Raw genomic sequence first — 21,657 nt, 5'->3', positions numbered from 1 at the left:
TCAGCTGGCTCCTGTTTCTCTAGTGCAGCCCCCTCAAGGCTCACCGATCACATCTACTTCTCCTACTGTTCCTTCTAAAATTTCGCCTAGCGCACCTTCTAGTCTCTCTGATACTCGTTCTACGAACATTTCTGTTTCTACTTTGCGTGACTCTGTTCTACCACCAGTTATTCCCCCACTTTCACCTTCCGTCTGGCATAAAACGGCCAGCATTGTTACTAACTTTCCTTCACCACTTTTTCGGTCGCCTAAAACGACCTCTAACACGGAACGAAGACAATTACGAAGCCAAATGCCCGATTATCAGGAAAGAGAATCATTGAATAAGCTAGCACGGAATTGGGCTATTGACACAGCAAGATATGATGTAGAGTCTGTCTTGAACGTTTTCCGTCAATGGGATGAACCAACGCAAAGATACGTCTTTGAGCAGATGTGTGTTTTTCTGTGTGAGGATTTGGAAGATAATGGTCAGAAGAGCAACCCGCAAGAGTTGTGTAGTGTACGATTTAAATTTGGGGAGGGTATGATAGTTGCTCCCGACGTTGAAAAAGCAGTTGAGATATTATTATCATATCGAAGTACGGGTGGTAATTCTGGGTCATCCTCTGACAGTGGTACATCTAGCAGGAAAAGAGCGAGACAGTACCCCATGAGAGAGGTTCCTCCGGTCTGGAGGGAAGGTGACGCAACTGCAGTTCCACCGGTTCTGCCTCATTTCCAGCGTGTATGGGTACATGTCCCCTGGAAAAGATCCGAAGTTTTAGCACTCAAACAGACACTACCCGATCCCCGTAAAAACCCGACTGGGTATTACAAGGACTTGTCCCAAACTGCAAGCTCATGTATAATGAATTTAGCGGATATAGACATGTTGTTTGGGAACGTTGTTCCACATCCTTTATGGAGTAAGATACGTCATACAGATCATGACCAAGAATTAGGTGACTCGTGGGCGAACATTGCGACTACAGATGCTAGACAAGTCGGTGGTTTCAAGCCTGAGCCGTTAATAGCTGAACTTCCTGGTAGAATTATTGCGTACATGAAGACCATTATGCCTGAAGCACGCATAAACTGGGACAAGCTATCCGCGTGCAAGCAAAAGAAAGACGAGAATGTGTCTGACTTTTTCACAAGATTTGAGGAAACTTTCACTGATCATAGTGGTCAGGATATGGCTACCGAGGGTGGCCAAAGATTGTTTGTAGACAAGTTTGTACACAATTTGCTCCCTGAACTGTGTGCTAAACTAAAAGATTCAGAAAGTGCTTGGGCTGTCTCTACGTCAGCACAGATTTTAGCAACAGCTCAGTACTACGAAAACAGGCGCAAAGACGAGCTAGACAAGGCAGACAAAAAGACGAAAGATTTAAAAACTAAAGTTCTTCTCCAACAGGCTTATCCGCCCCGAATGGCTAGCCAGCCCAATTATCAACAGAATAAGCAGTATTCTAGAGACGCGCAAGGAAACGAGTCTTCCAATCAGCGTGTTCCGTATGGCCCGAATCAATGTGCGTATTGCAAGGAAGAGGGTCATTTTAAAAGTAATTGCCCGGCTCTTGCGCGACGCTTAAACGGTGTTTCAGGTATAAGAGGGAGAGGTGTTCAACATGCCCCCAGAGGTAGGGGCCGTGGAAATTTCTCCCAGAACACAGTATCTATTCCGCCTCAGAATTCCATGAATAGCTTTGACCAACAGAATAACGCATCGTCTAGGTCAGCTCAGTACTATGCTGACGACTACTACACCGAACACGACAATGAGGGTAACGATTGCTAGGACAGCCATGGACAAAGAGAGGGAGTTGTTTCAGTTCCAGTAGATCAGGATGGACCTTATGTCGAGGTAATTACCTCAGGAGTGTCAGAGCCATTTCTGCTGGATACTGGTGCTACAAAAAGTTCTATTATGCACTCGAAACTTCCTGGCGCACCTTTGTCTGGCGAAATGAATGTCTCAGTAGGCTTCTCTGGCGCCCCTGTTAGAAACTCGATCTCTAGTCCTATATCCCTTTCTGTTGGCCCCTGTGAATTAGAAGCACCCCTCATTCTTACAACAGGTTGCGGTGAAAATTTGTTAGGATTGGATTTGCTAAAGAGGTTGTATGCGACTTTGTACTGTTCTCCCTCGGGAGTACAACTTACCTTAGGGAAAAAAGTCATTTCTCCAATGTACTTGTCAAAAGAAGGTATTCCAACCGAATTGTCATCACTTCCCGATATACTGTGGGCTAATGGTTCCAATGATGTGGGTCGTTTGGAGATAGCACCGTATGTCATAACTTTGAAAGCCAACGTCGGATTGCCACGTATTCCCCAATACAAAATATCTAACGAATGCGAGAAGGCATTGTTAACGATCATTTATGATTTGATCGATAAAGATGTTATCGAAGAAACAACAGGGAACGTTTGTAACAGTCCAGTTTTACCGGTCTTAAAACGTACTGATCCTTCACAGCCCCCTGTGTATAGGTTTGTTATTGACCTCCGAGAAGTAAATAAGGTAGTTGTCCCGCAGTTTCCAGTCGTCCCCGACATTACCGCTTTATTGACAATGGTTCCAGCTTCAGCAGACTGGTTCTCGGTGATTGACCTGAAGAACGCTTTCTTCAGCATCCCGATCGCCGAAGAGAGTAGAGACCTTTTCGGCTTCAATTTAGGAGGACGAAGCTTCCGCTTCAAATGCGCTCCTCAAGGCTACTGCGAAAGCCCATCAATATTCAGTCAGGCTCTGAAAACACAACTAGACACAATTGTGCTGCCAGATGGGTCAACTTTGATCCAGTACGTAGACGATCTACTGATCACTGCAGACACTAAAGAGATTTGCAAGGAAGCTACGTTGTCGCTATTGCGTCACCTATGTGACATGAAGCACAAAGTCTCCCTTTCAAAACTGCAATTTTGTCGACAAGAAGTAACCTACCTAGGTCACATCTTATCGAAGGAGGGAAGGAGACTGACACCAGAAAGAATACAGGCAATTACAGAACTAAGTGCCCCAAGGACACAGAGAGAGATTCGAGCCTTCTTGGGCATTACATCGTACTGTAGACAATGGATACCGAATTTCTCACTACTAGCCAAGCCTTTGCTGGCACTACTCCGCAAAGACACGCCTAATCCTATGCCTTGGTCTGAAGATTGTCAGACGAGTTTCCACGAGTTGCGTGATGCATTGTGTTCGGCTCCTGTGTTGGGAAACCCCAACTACAGTAAGCCTTTTACATTGTATGTCCACGAAAAAGAAGGTTGTGCATTATCAGTCTTAACGCAACTCTTTGGGGACAAACAGCGCCCATGCGCGTATTTTTCGGCAACTCTGGATCCTGTGGCTAAGGCACTGCCAAGTTGTCTGAGAGCAACCGCCGCAGCAGCTGTCTGCATTCGACAGTCTGCTGGATTAGTCATGAATAACACTCTGATCGTTATGGTTCCGCATGCAGTAGACATTTTGCTAAATAGAACAAAGACACAACATCTTACTAGCGCTCGACTATCCAGTTACGAACTTACCCTGCTAGCAAGTCACATCCACATAAAGAGGTGTGATACACTCAACCCTGCTACGTTATTACCCATCCCGACAGAGATAGACAAGATTGACAAACATGACTGCTGTTTCAGGACAGAAGAAGAGACAAAAGGGAGAGTAGACTTACAGGACACTCCCCTTCCCGAATGCAATGATACTTTATGGGTTGATGGTTCATGTTTCAAGTTGCCGAATGGTGATACGACTACAGCATATGCCGTAACGACATTACACACCATTGTAGAGACTGCACGCGTTTCCCACAATTCTGCGCAAGCTGCAGAGTTGATTGCGCTTACTAGAGCATGTGTGTTGGCGAAAGGAAAGCGAGTGAATGTGTACACTGACAGCCAATATGCCTTTGGCGTGGCTCACAGTTTTGGGAGATTGTGGCGTGAACGTGGGTTCCTTACGTCCCATGGTGCAAAGATACAACATGGCCAGCTAGTCAATGAGCTCCTTGAGTCACTCACCTTACCCCTACAAGTCGCCATTATAAAATGCAGTGCACACAAAAAGATTCAGGATGATGTTGGCCGCGGAAATGCATTCGCAGATGAGGTTGCGAAAGAAACTGCAAGGAACACAATGAGTCGGATGTATGTTATAGGTCCCGCCAGATGGATTGCTGATGTAGGAATGTGTGAGGACACCATTGAAAGCGTAAAATGGATACAAGCCGAGGCCACTGAGAACGAGGTGAATGAATGGAGAGAAAGCACAGGTAGAATGGATGCGAATGGCTGTTGGGTCGAACTATCAGAACACCAGCGATGGCTATTACCTAATGCATACGTACTTGCAGTAGTAACGATGGCACACGGAATTGCGCACATCAGTTCAAAAGGAATATGTAAACTATTGGCCCCAGTATGGCAGAATAGCAATATCCCAAAATATGCAAAGAATGTGGTCGGAAAATGTATGGTGTGTTTGAAGTACAATCCCGGTAGGGGAACCCCAACTCCAGCTGGTCACTTTGCTCCTCCAACGTATCCGTTCGAGGTTTTGCAGCTCGATTTCATCCACATGGAGAGGTGCAACAATCTAAAGTACGTGCTCGTTGTTGTTTGCGCCTTTTCGAGGTGGGTGGAAGCGTACCCCCTTAAGGACAACACCGCCTTATCAACTGCCAAAGCCCTTGTCAAAGAGTTCTTCCCGAGGTTCGGTATGCCTAGAATTGTCTGGGGTGATAACGGAAGTGAATTCGTAGGATGCGTAATGAAGACAGTGTGTGAGTGTTTAGGCATCCACCAAAAATTCCACGCTGCAAATCACCCCCAATCGGCTGGACTAGTAGAGTGCTACAATGGCACTCTAAAACTCAAACTAGCCAAGATCCAAGCCAGTACAGGTCTTAAATGGCCTGACGCGTTGCCTCTAGCACTTTTATCAACCAGGATGACTGTCCACTCCAGATTAGGACTTAGCCCCCATGAGATCGTGTTTGGCCGCCCAGCCAACGTCTGGGGCGTGCCAAGACCCAAGAAACTAAGCGAGATAGAACACCCCGTACTGCTTGACTATTTGTGCGAATTGACAACTAAATTACGTGTTTTACACCAACAGGTTCACAGTTCCTCTCCACCAGCCTCTGACGATCCAGGTCACCTCATCGAACCCGGCTCATGGGTTTTGGTGCGCAATTTCCAGCGCACCAACAACGGACAGCCGAGGTGGACCGGACCGCACCTAGTGCTGCTTTCAACGAGATCTGCTGTTCGGGTGGAAGGCAAGAAAAACTGGGTACATGGGACCCACTGTAAACGGGTCCCTCTACCCCTTCCATACGACCGGTAAAGTAAGTAAGTAAAGTCCACATTTGTAAAGCGCACAATCACCCGTAAGGGTCTCTAGGCGCTGGGGGCCGTCGGGAAGATTAAGCGAGCTATTGCCCAGAGTCACATGGTGCTGGGCTAACCTGCCGCCGGAGCCGGGGATCGAACCGTGGTCCCCAGATTCCAGCGTCAGTCGCCCTGGCCGCGGCGCCACACCTCTCCCTCTGACCGGTGGGTCAACAAAGGACTTGCCGACTCCGAGACAGAATCCGTACCTCGCTTCATCCCTTTCAGCGATGCACGTTTGAAAGAAACTAGTACCGAAAAGGAGAGTGATCATATTCTACAAGGACTTGTGTCACCATCTATGCAATTGGACACTACCGAACCTGAGACGCTGTTTGAAGACCACACCGTACCTGGGAAACGACGGTACGACCTGCGGTCTAAACAAAGAGACAAATAAACGATTGACCTAATGTGATTTCCTTTTCCCCCTAAGAACTATTTTTAGATTTTTCAGCTCTCTCGTCCCAAGGGAACTAGCTCATTTTTGATTTTTCGAACCGCCATCCGGTTCCGCTGCTAGGGTCGCGGTTGAAGTCTGGGGAGTGCAACTGGGAAGTTCTAGGTCCACGGTTCTGATTGGTCCACGGGAGTTACCCCGGACTGAGCAGAGCGCGCTCCCTGGGAGAATCAATCAACCACCGCGGGCAGCAACTAGAGGATGGAGTTTCCAAGGGTAGAGAGACCTATCCGACTTACGAACTTTGAAAAACAGTTGTGTACAATACTGTCCAAAAGAAGATTCCTGATACTATGTGTTTTAATGTTATGTAGCATACTTGTGTTTTTTACTGGTTATACTCTATTCGTATTTAAAGTTACCTTCTCGAATGACACCCAGACACCACCTCCTCCCACTATTTCTCCACACTACTTTCACCCTCTACCTGAACACGAGTCTGCCCGAAGACTCGAATTTGTAAACAACTCTTTCATTCAGCTTCTACACCAACACCAGTCCATAATGAACACATCAAACTGTTGGATATGCGGACTCATGCCACACACAACCGATAAGGGGATCCCATACTTCATTTTGCCATTCAGCTACTATGGTTCTCTGTGGGCTTTCCAGACCATGTTCCTATTCGCCCTAGAACCATACCCGACCCGTTCCACTGCGAGCGATTCCAGTAACAAGGCACTGATTGCAGGGATAAGAAATATGAGTAGGGATATCGACACATATCTGACAATCCCCAAAGATGAACTCAGTCCCTACACCCGTTGGAATGTGACTAAACACGGGGTTTACCTGATCAAGAGCCAGGCAGCAAGGAAATCCCGCCCAGTTTGGATAGTGCCCCACCGAGGTCACTTATGCTTACAGGGTATTGGTAGGGACCCCACAGCACAGTTAGGAAAGAGCATTTGCACGGAAACATATGTATTTGCTTCCCGAACTTCCCCTATACTTTTGGCAGCCGAAGGCACGTATTTCGTTTGCCACGACCAAGCCTACACGTGGTTGCCCCCTGACTTCTCAGGTACATGTTTTATCTCATTTCTGCTGCCTCCCACCTACACGGCCAGAGCAGATTACCATCGGACAAGGACCGCTAGGGGTGTCGTGAGTAAAGACGACACCGCGGGTCAGGAATTCGCTGACTTCGCGAAGGGTTTTCTGCCATTTTGGGGGCCTATGGTGAACAGCAGAAATATTCGCCAGTTATCGAGGATAGTTGAATCCGCCGTGACTACGACGGCCGGAGCGCTTGGCAATCTGACAACCGAGCTTCAGTCGGATCGACTTATGACCCTTCAGAACCGAATTGCCTTAGACATCATACTCGCCGATCGTGGTGGTGTGTGTAGAGTCATCCAATCCAGTTGTTGCATTTTCATCCCTGATAACGCACCGACAGTATACCAGGCCATCTCCAAACTACACGAAATATCCGGTTCCCTTCACGTTGAGAAAGGGGATTGGTCCCTGCTGGGGTGGTTCTGGGAGCTGATCACTGCCTGGGGATGGAAAACCTTGATCTTCATTGGGATGATCTTGGCACTTCTGTTCATGTTTTGCCTGTGTATACAGTGTGCTCCTGCACTATGTGGCCTCTGTGCTACCTCGTGTGTACGGAAGCCTGTGTCCCAGGACGAGCTGAGTAACAGAATGATGCTACAGCAACATCTCCACGAATTTCTTCATACCGATTTGGACTCAGATTAGCATGAGTTATTGCCTTATATGAGGGCAAAAGGAGGGTCAGTGGTTCTCAAGAATCCGGACCCTGTTGTTCTCCCGATATCGAGGTCCGATACCCGTGTCACAAAACCTCAACGTACCAAGACGATTTTGGTGTCTATGAACCGATAATAATTAGGACATCATTCCTATGTATTTGCGTCACAATCGAGGGTTGCCAACACCCCAAAATCGTAGTTTCCGTCCCCATCTCTTAAACTCCATTTTGTGAACGGCATCCATCTTGCATCTTGCCCTCATGATAAGTCAATTAAAGGTCGAGCTTGATCCCTGACTTCCCCCTGACCTGTCCCAACTGACTCCACTGCCTTCAGCCAGACCTGTTTGGGCAGCTCCTCGCCCAGTGGCCGAATACGATAGCATCAATACATAACATTCCACAAACCATTCACTACATACAGACCATGCTAGCTGCAAACATGCACCTGTCCACGCTCCTTGTTTATGGCCGGTTTTATGACTGGGTTGTACCTTTCTTTATTGAGGTTTCATCGATATCTGATGGGAGTTCCAGGCCTAACTGGGTAATCTATCAACGAACTGGACATCTAAAGTATGGGCTTGCTTACATGACTTCGCTCTTTGTATTATTGTAGAAATATGTGTATAGCCATATCATAAACTCAGGAATTCTTGCTTGCAGCTATTATTTTTGTATATAAGGAGACGGCTGGTTCTGTAAAAACGAACAGTCTCCCGAGAACCTACTCTCCGTGTAGTGTACTTCTGGGACACGTGTTACTTGGTAGCTACCAATAAACCTTGATCTTTGACGGTAACTAGAAGACTCTGTGTTTCTGTGGTCCGGAACAAGGGAGAACTCAGAGGTCTTCGGGTGCTACCCCCTGGCACCACCGGGTTCCTAAAAACCCGGCACCTCAACTGTCCCGCTTCCCTCTTCCCGAATCCTCAGAGACTTGTGATCCCTCGATCATTTTGTACATAAGAGTGCTTCCTTCTTTTTACTCCTTATAAAGAACTTCTTACTGAAAACCTACGGTGTGGTGTCCGTTCGTAAGTGTGGTGTGAGCTCAGTGGGTACGATCCTAGACTCGAAGTACTCCCCGGTGGGGACCTCACGATAAGACTCGGCAGTATCTGTGGGAGAGGTGGGTCCTGGGGTGGTCGGGTGAGCACAACCTGGCCCTCTGAGATCGCCCCTTCGAACAACAGGAATGTAAACAGGCAGAGCTGCAATGGAGGGAGGCGTATGCAGAAATAGATAAAGCCACTTGGAAGGAGAAAATAGGTAGCTATAAAAAGGAAATTGTGACTGCAAAAGCAGAATATTACGCTGAAGTTATCCTGAACGCACCTAATAGCACCAAGGGTATCTTTAAAATCATGAAGGATATTGCCAGTCCTTATTGTACAAAAAACAAGATTTTGCCTACTCAGGAGTTATGCAACAGTTAAGTCACTTTTTTTAGGATAAAATAAGCAAAATCATTGAAGGGACGAAAATGGACGACTCAGTCATATCTGGTGAGATAGATGGCTGGTCGTCACCAAGCAAGCGAGAGGGCTGGGAGGGTGGGGCTAAGTCAGTTGATCAGGCGGTCTGCTTAGATCACTTTTATCTTCGTTCTGAGGAGGAGTTTAATACGATAGCCTTAGGAGTCTCCTACAGCTCCCCTATGGATCCCCTCCCTCCTAAAGTTGTGGACCTGAACTTTTCCCAATACTCCGACAGCTGTGCAACCAATCGCTATGCAGCGGCCTGGTACCGGCAAGCTGGAAGCAAGCAATATTAACACCTCTGTTAAAAATACCTGCGCTTAACCCAGCATGCCTCTTCCCCTTTCCAGTGAAGATCACAGAGCGCCTGGTTAGCAGGGCACTCTCCCAGTTTTTGGAGATTAATAACAAGTTGGAGGACACGCAGTTTGGGTTTCGCCCAGGCCATGGGACGGAGACAGCTCTGGTGACCGTCTTGGACGATATTCGATTGCGAGCAGACAGGGGACGATCGGCTGTACTGATTTTATTGGACCTGTCTGCCGCATTCCACACGGTTAACCAAACAGTTATTCTAGCAAGATTGGAGTCAGTAGGGGTGGTTGGCGTAGCCCTGGAATGGTTTCAATCTTACCTGGCAAATAGATGTCAGGTGGTGGCTTTGCCCCCCTACCAATCGGACTTTGCCGATATTAGGCATGGGGTCCCCCAGGGCTCAGCAGTTAGCCCAATACTGTTTAACGCTTACATGAGTCCCCTGATTGCAATCATCAAGTCACATAATGTCAGCGTGGTAAACTTCGCTGACAATACACAGCTTATGTTATCGCTAGAGGGAGACCAAGCGGTCTCGCTGGAAAATTTCCATGCCTGTATGCAAGAAACGGTGCACAGGCTGACAAACAACTCCTTGCAATTTAATGGCGATAAAACCGAGATACTTTGCTGTGCAGCAAGTAAAGTGCCTCTATCTCTTCCTTTGGGCTTCTGGCCCATCCCCACGGAGACACCTTTGTTACCCGTCACAACGGTACGGAATCTTGGGGTTAGCTTTAATGATAAGCTGAACCTTGAAACTCAAGTAAATAAAATTGTGGGAAGCAGCTTTTCGCTCATCAGGATATTCATGAAGATTCTTCCGCAATTACCAACTCAGGTCCGAGCACACGTAGTAAGGAGTGTCATTCTGAGTCGGCTGGACTACGGCAATGCGCTGCTGCTGGAGTCCCCAAGGTATCTGATTGGGAGACTCCAGAGAATCCAGACCGTGGCGGCAAAGCTGGCCCTATCAAGACCACGACGGCCATCCACATCTCTGGCGCTGTTGCACTGGCACCCTGTACTCCAGAGGATACAATTTAAATCACTTTGCATTATCTTTAAGGCATTGCATGGTATGGGGCCCATGCCACTGCAGACTAAGTTCAGCTGTTATGTCCCCACCCGTAGTCTCCGTTCTTCTTCGGCTAACCTGGTGAAAAATACCCAGGATTAAAAGAGCAGAATCGGGTGGAAGAGCTTTCAGCTTTGCGGCCGTGTGGCTCTGGAATGGTCTTTCAACTGACAGTCGCAGGATCTGTTGAAGTTCAGAAGGAAAATCAAAACCTGGCTATTTCCGAGAGCGTAGAGCGTAACATGCTCCTCCTGGAACTATGGTGACAGTTCCTATGTATCGCAGTGCAAGGATGCCCGTAGGGTTACAGTGCACTTTATAAATCTGACTAAAAATAACAATATACCGAGCAGGACGTCTACCAACCCCGAGATGCCCACGATGTACGAGGAGCCCACTGACTTTTATCACATGACTGGTCCTGCGCCCTCATTTCGAAATACTGGGCGGAAGTGGTGTGTGAACTGGGTGGATTAATGGGATGGGAGGCCCACTCATGCCCCAAGTCTGGCTCCTGGGGATCTTGGAGGGTATATGGGGTTTCAGGTACGGCCTCTGTGGCGGTGAAAAGGGACCAAGCGACTAAATGGAAGAGCCCACCAATCACCCAATGGAGGACAGGCTTAGATTGGTGCGCTGTGCAGGAACAACCAGTATATATGGCTCGGGATGTCCAGCTAAATACAAACGAGTGTGGGGCAAATGGTTTGGACTGAAGGAATGGAATGATTAGGCGAGATAGGGTCATGGGGAGTTACAAATCCTGATTTTCTGTTTGAAGGTGAATGTGAATCTATAAGTGAGGTGCGGGCGGGTACCCGACATATCCATCGTGGTCCGTGTTAATCCAAGGTGACCTATCAGCATAAACTGTCTTTTCTAATTTGTGTTTGTTAAAAACCAATCAAATTTTAGTATATAAAAAAAGTTTTTCTACAGGTCAAAACAGTGATCTTGATAGGGGTTCATGGGGAGGTTGGAAATCCGTGGGGGATAGGGAACAGGATCTCGCCACACACCTGGCCTTACAGCCAATACCACGCCGACACACACCCGAAGAATGTGAGCCGCAGGGGGCTTGGCACCAATGGGGTTGGCTGCAGCAGCTGTGTTCAGCAGGGGAGTCAGTGAATATGATAAAAATCAAACAGAAATATCTTTAGGCCTGGTATGGGTGACCCAGAAGACAAGCTGGTGAATTGTCCGGCACCTTCTATTTATTGACCAGTCTGGAAAGCACTGCTGTAAGTGTGGTTGGAGCTCTCATGAGCTTCTCTCCCTCCTACCAGACGTGATCCACTAGAGGAAGGGGTTCCTACCAGACGTGATCCACTAGAGGAAGGGGTTTACTCGTCTCTTTGCAGGCTCTTTAAAGTCATACAGACACAGTAATTTTGCATGAGTGCCACAGGTAGCTCACATCTATCGACCAGGGTATGAGAGTCACTAATGTTGTCCAGTGTTGAATCGATCGGAGGAGGTGTTGGTGCATCTGCCACCAGCAGACGATAGTCGTCCCACTCATCTCCACTCGGTTTATTGGAGCGAGGCAATTCTCCTACCTTGTGCCCTGACAGAACTTCAACCCATGCACTCGCCGTGCGTTGCTAATTACTTCCAGTATCACATCCTTCATGACATGTTCTATGACATCACTGATGACAGCTCCGCATGGTGGAACCAAAGTTATGGTTACTTTAGAGCACGAGTTACAGTTACTTGTATATTTCAGTGGTTTTCTTTATTTCAAACTGTGTCTTAACTGACATTTTCACCGAACCGTAACGTCTCTTTAACCTTTATTTTTATCTTATACATCTATAAACATCTATATATACATGTATGTATATTTTCATTTTCCTCCATTGAAACTCTGCTATAATAACTGCAGTAACAATGCTCCCTTACACCACCCCCAAAAGTTCGCAACGACATGTACAAGGAAGCATTATTTCTCAGACACACAAAACTTGTTACACTGTAAACCCACATGTTTCTTCCCATGCTCACCTGAAGTACGTTCCTCGGGCACTGTAGTCTCCTGAACACAGGATTCCTCCTTCAGTCTTGGGCACAATGAAAACACCGATGTTATCCGTGGAACCCCTGAAAAGAGGAAACACACCGTATATAACTGCATTACAGAATGACAAAAGAAACACAATCCGTTGAGATATCTGTGCAGTGTAACAAAAAAGCAACTATGTTATGTTATGTGATGTTAAGCGTACAGCTGCGAAGGGGCGTCCCGGCGCTATCGAATCTACCTACACAGAGAACAGCCAGGCACGGCAGGCACGGCACTGACAATCCTAGCTATAATTTATACTAACGCAAATAGGAAGGTTTTAATAGCTTTCCGAAATGCAAGCAAGTTCTCCATACCACGGATGGATATCGGTAGATAATTCCATAGCTTGGCAGCCAGATGGCGGAATGAACGCCCGCCAGCCCTGCTACGTTTGAACCGCGGGACAGTCACCAATTGCTGACCCAATGAACGCAGCTGTCGGGGAGGGACATACGGGATCAAAAGTCACACAGAAGCGCTGGGCTACTTGTTTTAACGATCCTAAAAGATAGACAAAGGGTTTTAAACTGGATGCGTTTATACATTGGAAGCCAGTGCGGCCCTTGAATTGTAGCCCCAGTCGGACAGTGGCGAGGGAGACCTACCAAAATTCTGGCTGCAGAATTTTGAACTCGTTGCAGCCGCCTTATCTCTGCTTTATTGGCCCCTAAAAGCAGAGAACTGGCATAATCTAAGCGAGTCAAGATGGTGGACTGCACAATAAGCTGACGTACTACTGGCTCAAAGAATTTCAGAAGGGGTTTAAGACCTCTCAATAATCCTATGCAGGTGGCAGCAACTCTCTTGGTATGGATCTGGAAACTCAGCGTGTCATCCATCCAGACCCCAAGGTTCTTTACAACTGCCTTAGGCCTAGGCATAGGACCAAGGGGCGCTGGCCACCAGTGTTCATTCCACAAGGCGGCCTTCTTTCCCACCAGCAGAACTTCAGTTTTGCTGGCGTTAAGTTGCAGGTGATTTTCTGTCATCCATTGAGCCACTGCTGTCATCCCCTCTCGGACTCTGGAAGCCGCTGCTGATGGACCCTCAGCTAAGGTAATAACAAGCTGGGTGTCGTCCGCGTAAGACACCATCGTAAGGTCCCAACTTTTCGCGACAGCAGCCACAGGCTGAACATAAAGGTTAAAAGGCGCCGGGCTCAGAGCTGAGCCTTGTGGTACCCCCTGGCCAATAGAGTGGGATTGAGAAAGGAACGGCGGGGCTGACACACGCTAAGAAGGACCTAAACCAATCCAGGGCAGTGCCAATAACCCCTGCTGCCTCCAAACGATGGAGAAGGATACGATGTGAGACCGTGTCAAAGGCAGAGCTCAGATCTAACAAGATGAGCGCTGCGCTTTGACTGGCGTCCAAGACGTTCCGAAGATGTTCTGTGGTGGCAAGCGGGCCGTTTACGTGCTATGGCCCGGCCGAAAACCGTTCTGTGACGGGTCCAGAATGTTATGGGTACTCAAGAAATGTGATAGGGTGTTATTAACGTGGGCTTCAGCAATCTTGGCTGCCCAAGGAAGAAGTGAGATAGGTCTGAAATTCTCAGGTTTTGAGGCATCTAACGTAGGCTTCTTAATAATAGGAGGCACATAGGCCTCTTTCCAAGCAACTGCGACTATTGCTGTAGCGAAAGACCGATTCAGTATATGATATAACGGCTGCTGAAGCAGCGAGAGTGACTCTAAAAATTGGGACGGCCTGAGCGGGTCAGAAGGGGAGCGAGATTTGATTCTGCCCCCCCAATCTAGCGAGTTCAATCTCCGAAATCTCTGGTATAACTGATAACGTAGGGCAAGATTCCTCCCTCACAGGCGTATGAATGGTATAAGGGGCCAAGTGTGGAAAGGATTGGTAAATCTTTTGCACTTTTTCCACGAAAAAAGTCGCAAGTTCTTCACAATGTTGTGCGGAGGTAACACCCGATCGGGCCACTCTGTTGCTCCTAAGCTCTTTAAAGATTTTAAAAATACATTTGGTCGGATTGGGACTCTCCTTGATCTCTTTCGCATAGAAAGCCGCGCGTGAAGCACAAATAGCTTTATGATAAAGCTTGACTTTAGACCTATAGATTATTTTCTCTCCATCAAGGTATTCCCTTCTCCAGACACATTCCGCTTTCTTACAGGCTTTCCTGAGCGTTCTCAGAGAATCATTGTACCAGGGGCTCGAGCTGGACGTACGCCCCTTGGTCCATTTTGCAGGAATCAAGGAGTCTAGGACCTTTAGTATCAGGTCGCATAACTCGATATACGCCTCCTCAGGGTGTGTGCTCTCTCCTAAAGGATTAGCTATGAGGTAAGCATAGAAATCTTCTAATCTGAGTTTATGCCACGGGCGTCTCAGGGCCTTCTTATCAGTGTCAAGTCTATAAGCATCTGGGATAGATAACCCTATTACGATCAGGAAATGGTCAGTCCATCCCATGGGCTTAGGTACAGCAATGGTCAGGGTTGGAATATTAGAGAATACCGGATCTAATATATGACCAGCTATGTGTGTAGCCTCCGACACTAATTGCTCCATCTGCAGCGCACCAAAGTCTGCTAACAGGGTGCCAATGGCATTATCATGCAACATGTCAAAATGTAGGTTGAGGTCCCCCCGAATTGTAAAGTTGGCGGAACCTACCACCAATTCACATGTCGTATCCGACAATGCCTCTATGAACTTGGCAGCCGGTCCTGGTAGACGGTAAATATACAGTCCAGAGAGAGTGAAATGCGCACTTATGTCCACACTAAAACGGGCGCATTCACAGTCTCTGATATTCTCCTTAGTAAAAGAACAAGGATACTGCGATTTATAGATTATCGCAATGCCCCCTCCCCTAGAGACCCTGTTTACTGTGCTGATCGAATATCCCACGGGAAGGGTAACGTTAGGCACAGCTATCATGTCGTCCTTAAGCCAAGGTTCGCATAGAAAGAGAAGATCCGGGAGCTCCTCAGAGATAAAATCATGAATTTCCATATGGTGCTTGACCAGAGACCTCACGTTAAGTTGATATATTTTAAGCTGTACTAGGTGGGTTCTATCCCCTGCTACACGGACCAGCTCCGGGGTGGGTGTGTTAAAATTGCACGTAAAGCATTTCAAAGAAGTTTCCCCCATATGTGAAGTGAGCTTGCCGCATTTCCCCGCACCTGGATTTAGAGATACGAGAGTGTTTCGCCCATAGCCACGGAGGTCATCTGGTTTTTGTCCAGCGTTACTGGCGAGAGGCGACGTCCTGGCGCAGACGGGCTTGCCTTTGGCGCGCTGTCGGCGCGCCTGCTGCGCCCGCCTGCTGCGCGGACGGATGATAAGAGACATTTAAGGGGCGGGAAGGGGGTGGGAGTGTGGAACAACTAGTCCACCACCCTGCACTCCTCCCAAAATGTCTGCTTCCCCCTGCCTCAGTCCCGCGACAGTTCCTACTCGGCTGCGAGGGCACAGGGTCAGGATGCGGTGAGTGTCAGCATTACAATGTGCAAAATACAATTTTAAAAAACAACCTCCTAAAAGCAAATTCCTAAGCCTAACTTTCCCGGCTGTGCCTCAAGAAAGTAAGCAGATTCAGAAAGCGCGCGAGGCTTCAGGCGTGATTTTTAAAGCTCGAGGGGGCGGGAGTGTGGAACAACTAGTCCGCCACCCTGCACTCCCAGGGCTCAGAATGTACTGGATGGCGGTGTCGCAGGGCTCAGAATGTACTGGATGGCGGTGTCCCTGGGCTCAGAATGTACTGGATGGCGGTGTCCGAGGGCTCAGGATGTACTGGATGGCGGTGTCGGCTCAGAATGTACTTGATGGCGGTGTCCCTGGGCTCAGAATGTACTGGATGGCGGTGTCCCAGGGCTCAGGATGTACTGGATGGCGGTGTCCCAGGGCTCAGAATGTACTGATTGGCGGTGTCCCAGGGCTCAGAATGTACTGATTGGCGGTGTCCCAGGGCTCAGAATGTACTGGATGGCGGTGTCCCAGGGCTCAGAATGTACTGGATGGCGGTGTCCCAGGGCTCAGGATGTACTGGATGGCGGTGTCCCAGTGCTCAGAATGTACTGGATGGCGGTGTCCTAGGGCTCAGAATGTACTGGATGGCGGTGTCCCAGGGCTCAGAATGTACTGGATGGCGGTGTCCCAGGGCTCAGAATGTACTGGATGGCGGTGTCCCAGGGCTCAGAATGTACTGGATGGGGGTGTCCCAGGGCTCAGAATGTACTGGATGGCGGAGTCCCAGGGCTCAGAATGTACTGGATGGCGGTGTCCCTGGGCTCAGAATGTACTGGATGGCGGTGTCCCAGGTCCCAGGGCTCAGAATGTACTGGATGGCGGTGTCCCAGGGCTCAGAATGTACTGGATGGCGGTGTCCCAGGGCTCAGAATGTACTGGATGGCGGTGTCCCAGGGCTCAGAATGTACTGGATGGCGGTGTCCGAGGGCTCAGGATGTACTGGATGGCGGTGTCGGCTCAGAATGTACTGGATGGCGGTGTCCCTGGGCTCAGAATGTACTGGATGGCGGTGTCCTAGGGCTCAGAATGTACTGGATGGCGGTGTCCCAGGGCTCAGGATGTACTGGATGGCGGTGTCCAAGGGCTCAGAATGTATTGGATTGCGGTGTCCCAGGGCTCAGAATGTACTGGATGGCGGTGTCCCAGGGCTCAGAATGTACTGGATGGCGGTGTCGGCTCAGAATGTACTGGATGGCGGTGTCGCAGGGCTCAGAATGTACTGGATGGCGGTATCCTAGGGCTCAGAATGTACTGGATGGCGGTGACCCAGGGCTCAGGATGTACTGGATGGCGGTGTCCAAGGGCTCAGAATGTATTGGATTGCGGTGTCCCAGGGCTCAGAATGTACTGGATGGCGGTGTCCCAGGGCTCAGAATGTACTGGATGGCGGTGTCCCAGGGCTCAGAATGTACTGGATGGCGGTGTCGGCTCAGAATGTACTGGATGGCGGTGTCGCAGGGCTCAGAATGTACTGGATGGCGGTGTCCAGTGCTCAGGATGTACTGGATGGCGGCGTCCAGGGGCTCAGAATGTATTGGATGGCGGTGCCCCAGGGCTCAGAATGTACTGGATGGCGGTGTCCCTGGGCTCGGAATGTACTGGATGGCGGTGTCCCAGGGCTCAGGATGTACTGGATGGCGGTGTCGGCTCAGAATGTACTGGATGGCGGTGTCGCAGGGCTCAGAATGTACTGGATGGCGGTGTCCAGGGGCTCAGAATGTATTGGATGGCGGTGCCCCAGGGCTCAGAATGTACTGGATGGCGGTGTCCCTGGGCTCGGAATGTACTGGATGGCGGTGTCGGCTCAGAATGTACTGGATGGAGGTGTCCCAGGGCTCAGAATGTACTGGATGGCGCTGTCCTAGGGCTCAGGATGTACTGGATGGCGGTGTCCCAGGGCTCAGAATGTACTGGATGGCGGTGTCCCAGGGCTCAGAATGTACTGGATGGCGGTGTCCCAGGGCTCAGAATGTACTGGATGGCGGTGTCCCAGGGCTCAGGATGTACTGGATGGCGGTGTCCCAGGGCTCAGAATGTACTGATTGGCGGTGTCCCAGGGCTCAGAATGTACTGGATGGCGGTGTCCCAGGGCTCAGAATGTACTGGATGGCGGAGTCCTAGGGCTCAGAATGTACTGGATGGCGGTGTCCCTGGGCTCAGAATGTACTGGATGGCGGTGTCCCTGGGCTCAGAATGTATTGGATGGCGGTGTCCCAGGGCTCAGAATGTACTGGATGGCGGTGTCCCAGGGCTCAGAATGTACTGGATGGCGGTGTCTCAGGGCTCAGAATGTACTGGATGGCGGTGTCCCTGGGCTCAGGATGTACTGGATGGCGGTGTCCCTGGGCTCAGAATGTATTGGATGGCGGTGTCCCAGGGCTCGGGATGTACTGGATGGCGGTGTCCCTGGGCTCAGAATGTATTGGATTGCGGTGTCCCAGGGCTCAGAATGTACTGGATGGCGGTGTCCCAGGGCTCAGAATGTACTGGATGGCGGTGTCCCAGGGCTCAGAATGTACTGGATGGGGGTGCCCCAGGGCTCAGAACGTACTGGATGGGGGTGTCCCAGGGCTCAGAATGTATTAGATGGCGGTGTCCCAGGGCTCGGGATGTACTGGATGGCGGTGTCCTAGGGCTCAGGATGTACTGGATGGCGGTGTCCCAGGGCTCAGGATGTACTGGATGGCGGTGTCCCTGGGCTCAGAATGTACTGGATGGCGGTGTCCCTGGGCTCAGAATGTATTGGATTGCGGTGTCCCAGGGCTCAGAATGTACTGGATGGCGGTGTCTCTGGGCTCAAAATGTACTGGATGGCGGTGTCCCAGGGCTCAGAATGTACTGGATGGCGGTGTCCTAGGGCTCAGAATGTACTGGATGGCGGGGTCCTAGGGCTCAGAATGTACTGGATGGCGGTGTCCCTGGGCTCAGAATGTACTGGATGGCGGGGTCCTAGGGCTCAGAATGTACTGGATGGCGGTGTCCCAGGGCTCAGAATGTACTGGATGGCGGTGTCGGCTCAGAATGTACTGGATGGTGGTGTCCCAGGGCTCAGAATGTACTGGATGGCGGTGTCCTAGGGCTCAGAATGTACTGGATGGCGGTGTCCCAGAGCTCAGAATGTACTGGATGGCGGTGTCCCTGGGCTCAGAATGTACTGGATGGCGGTGTCCAGGGCTCAGAATGTACTGGATGGCGGTGTCCAGGGGCTCAGAATGTACTGGATGGCGGTGTCCAGGGCTCAGAATGTACTGGATGGCGGTGTCAGGGCTCAGAATGTACTGGATGGCGGTGTCCAGGGCTCAGAATGTACTGGATGGCGGTGTCCAGGGGCTCAGAATGTACTGGATGGCGGTGTCCCAGGGCTCAGAATGTACTGGATGGCGGTGTCCCAGGGCTCAGAATGTACTGGATGGCGGTGTCGGCTCAGAATGTACTGGATGGAGGTGTCCTAGGGCTCAGAATGTACTGGATGGCGGTGTCCCAGGGCTCAGAATGTACTGGATGGCGGTGTCCCAGGGCTCAGGATGTACTGGATGGCGGTGTCCCAGGGCTCAGAATGTACTGGATGGCGGTGTCCCAGGGCTCAGAATGTACTGGATGGCGGTGTCCCAGGGCTCAGAATGTACTGGATGGCGGTGTCCCAGGGCTCAGGATGTACTGGATGGCGGTGTCCCAGGGCTCAGAATGTACTGATTGGCGGTGTCCCAGGGCTCAGAATGTACTGGATGGCGGTGTCCCAGGGCTCAGAATGTACTGGATGGCGGTGTCCCAGGGCTCAGAATGTACTGGATGGCGGAGTCCCAGGGCTCAGAATGTACTGGATGGCGGTGTCCCTGGGCTCAGAATGTACTGGATGGCGGTGTCCCTGGGCTCAGAATGTATTGGATGGCGGTGTCCCAGGGCTCAGAATGTACTGGATGGCGGTGTCCCAGGGCTCAGAATGTACTGGATGGCGGTGTCTCAGGGCTCAGAATGTACTGGATGGCGGTGTCCCAGGGCTCAGGATGTACTGGATGGCGGTGTCCCTGGGCTCAGAATGTATTGGATGGCGGTGTCCCAGGGCTCGGGATGTACTGGATGGCGGTGTCCCTGGGCTCAGAATGTATTGGATTGCGGTGTCCCAGGGCTCAGAATGTACTGGATGGAGGTGTCCCAGGGCTCAGAATGTACTGGATGGCGGTGTCCTTGGGCTCAGAATGTACTGGATGGCGGTGTCCCAGGGCTTAGAATGTACTGGATGGCGGTGTCCCAGGGCTCAGAATGTACTGGATGGCGGTGTCCCAGGGCTCAGAATGTACTGGATGGCGGTGTCCCAGGGCTCGGGATGTACTGGATGGCGGTGTCCCTGGGCTCAGAATGTACTGGATGGGGGTGTCCCAGGGCTCAGAATGTACTGGATGGTGGTGTCCCAGGGCTCAGAATGTACTGGATGGGGGTGTCCCAGGGCTCCGAATGTACTGGATGGCGGTGTCCCAGGGCTCAGAATGTACTGGATGGCGGTGTCCCTGGGCTCAGAATGTACTGGATGGGGGTGTCCCAGGGCTCAGAATGTACTGGATGGTGGTGTCCCAGGGCTCAGAATGTACTGGATGGGGGTGTCCCAGGGCTCAGAATGTACTGGATGGCGGTGTCTCAGGGCTCAGAATGTACTGGATGGCGATGTCCCAGGGCTCAGGATGTACTGGATGGCGGTGTCCCTGGGCTCAGAATGTATTGGATGGCGGTGTCCCAGGGCTCAGAATGTACTGGATGGCGGTGTCCCAGGGCTCAGAATGTACTGGATGGCGGTGTCGGCTCAGAATGTACTGGATGGCGGTGTCCCAGGGCTCAGAATGTACTGGATGGCGGTGTCTCAGGGCTCAGAATGTACTGGATGGCGGTGTCCCTGGGCTCAGAATGTATTGGATGGGGGTGTCCCAGGGCTCAGAATGTACTGGATGGCGGTGTCCCAGGGCTCAGGATGTACTGGATGGCGGTGTCCCTGGGCTCAGAATGTATTGGATGGCGGTGTCCCAGGGCTCGGGATGTACTGGATGGCGGTGTCCCTGGGCTCAGAATGTATTGAATTGCGGTGTCCCAGGGCTCAGAATGTACTGGATGGCGGTGTCCCAGGGCTCAGAATGTACTGGATGGCGGTGTCCCTGGGCTCAGAATGTACTGGATGGCGGTGTCCCAGGGCTCAGAATGTATTGGATGGCGGGGTCCTAGGGCTCAGAATGTACTGGATGGCGGTGTCGGCTCAGAATGTACTGGATGGTGGTGTCCCAGGGCTCAGGATGTACTGGATGGTGGGTTCCTAGGGCTCAGAATGTACTGGATGGCGGTGTCCTAGGGCTCAGAATGTACTGGATGGAGGTGTCCCAGGGCTCAGAATGTACTGGATGGCGGTGTCCCTGGGCTCAGAATGTACTGGATGGCGGTGTCCAGGGCTCAGAATGTACTGGATGGCGGTGTCGGCTCAGAATGTACTGGATGGCGGTGTCCCAGGGCTCAGAATGTACTGGATGGCGGTGTCCAGGGGCTCAGAATGTACTGGATGGCGGTGTCCAGGGGCTCAGAATGTACTGGATGGCGGTGTCCAGGGCTCAGAATGTACTGGATGGCGGTGTCAGGGCTCAGAATGTACTGGATGGCGGTGTC

General features: G+C 50.5%; 1 protein-coding gene across 1 annotated transcript in view; it reads right to left on the bottom strand.

Annotated features, from left to right (window-relative positions):
• Positions 1-21,657, bottom strand: part of LOC144807715 (uncharacterized) — a 210,416-nt gene that overhangs the window by 60,816 nt on the left and 127,943 nt on the right. Inside the window, exon 6 of the mRNA XM_078673372.1 lies at positions 12,456-12,551. Coding sequence (XP_078529498.1) covers positions 12,456-12,551 — 96 coding nt within the window. The remainder of the gene's footprint in view (positions 1-12,455; positions 12,552-21,657) is intronic.

This window comes from Lissotriton helveticus, chromosome 1_2 (assembly GCF_964261635.1).
Source record: "Lissotriton helveticus chromosome 1_2, aLisHel1.1, whole genome shotgun sequence".
Taxonomy (NCBI): domain Eukaryota; kingdom Metazoa; phylum Chordata; class Amphibia; order Caudata; family Salamandridae; genus Lissotriton; species Lissotriton helveticus.
This window is presented reverse-complemented; position numbering and strand designations above follow the sequence as displayed.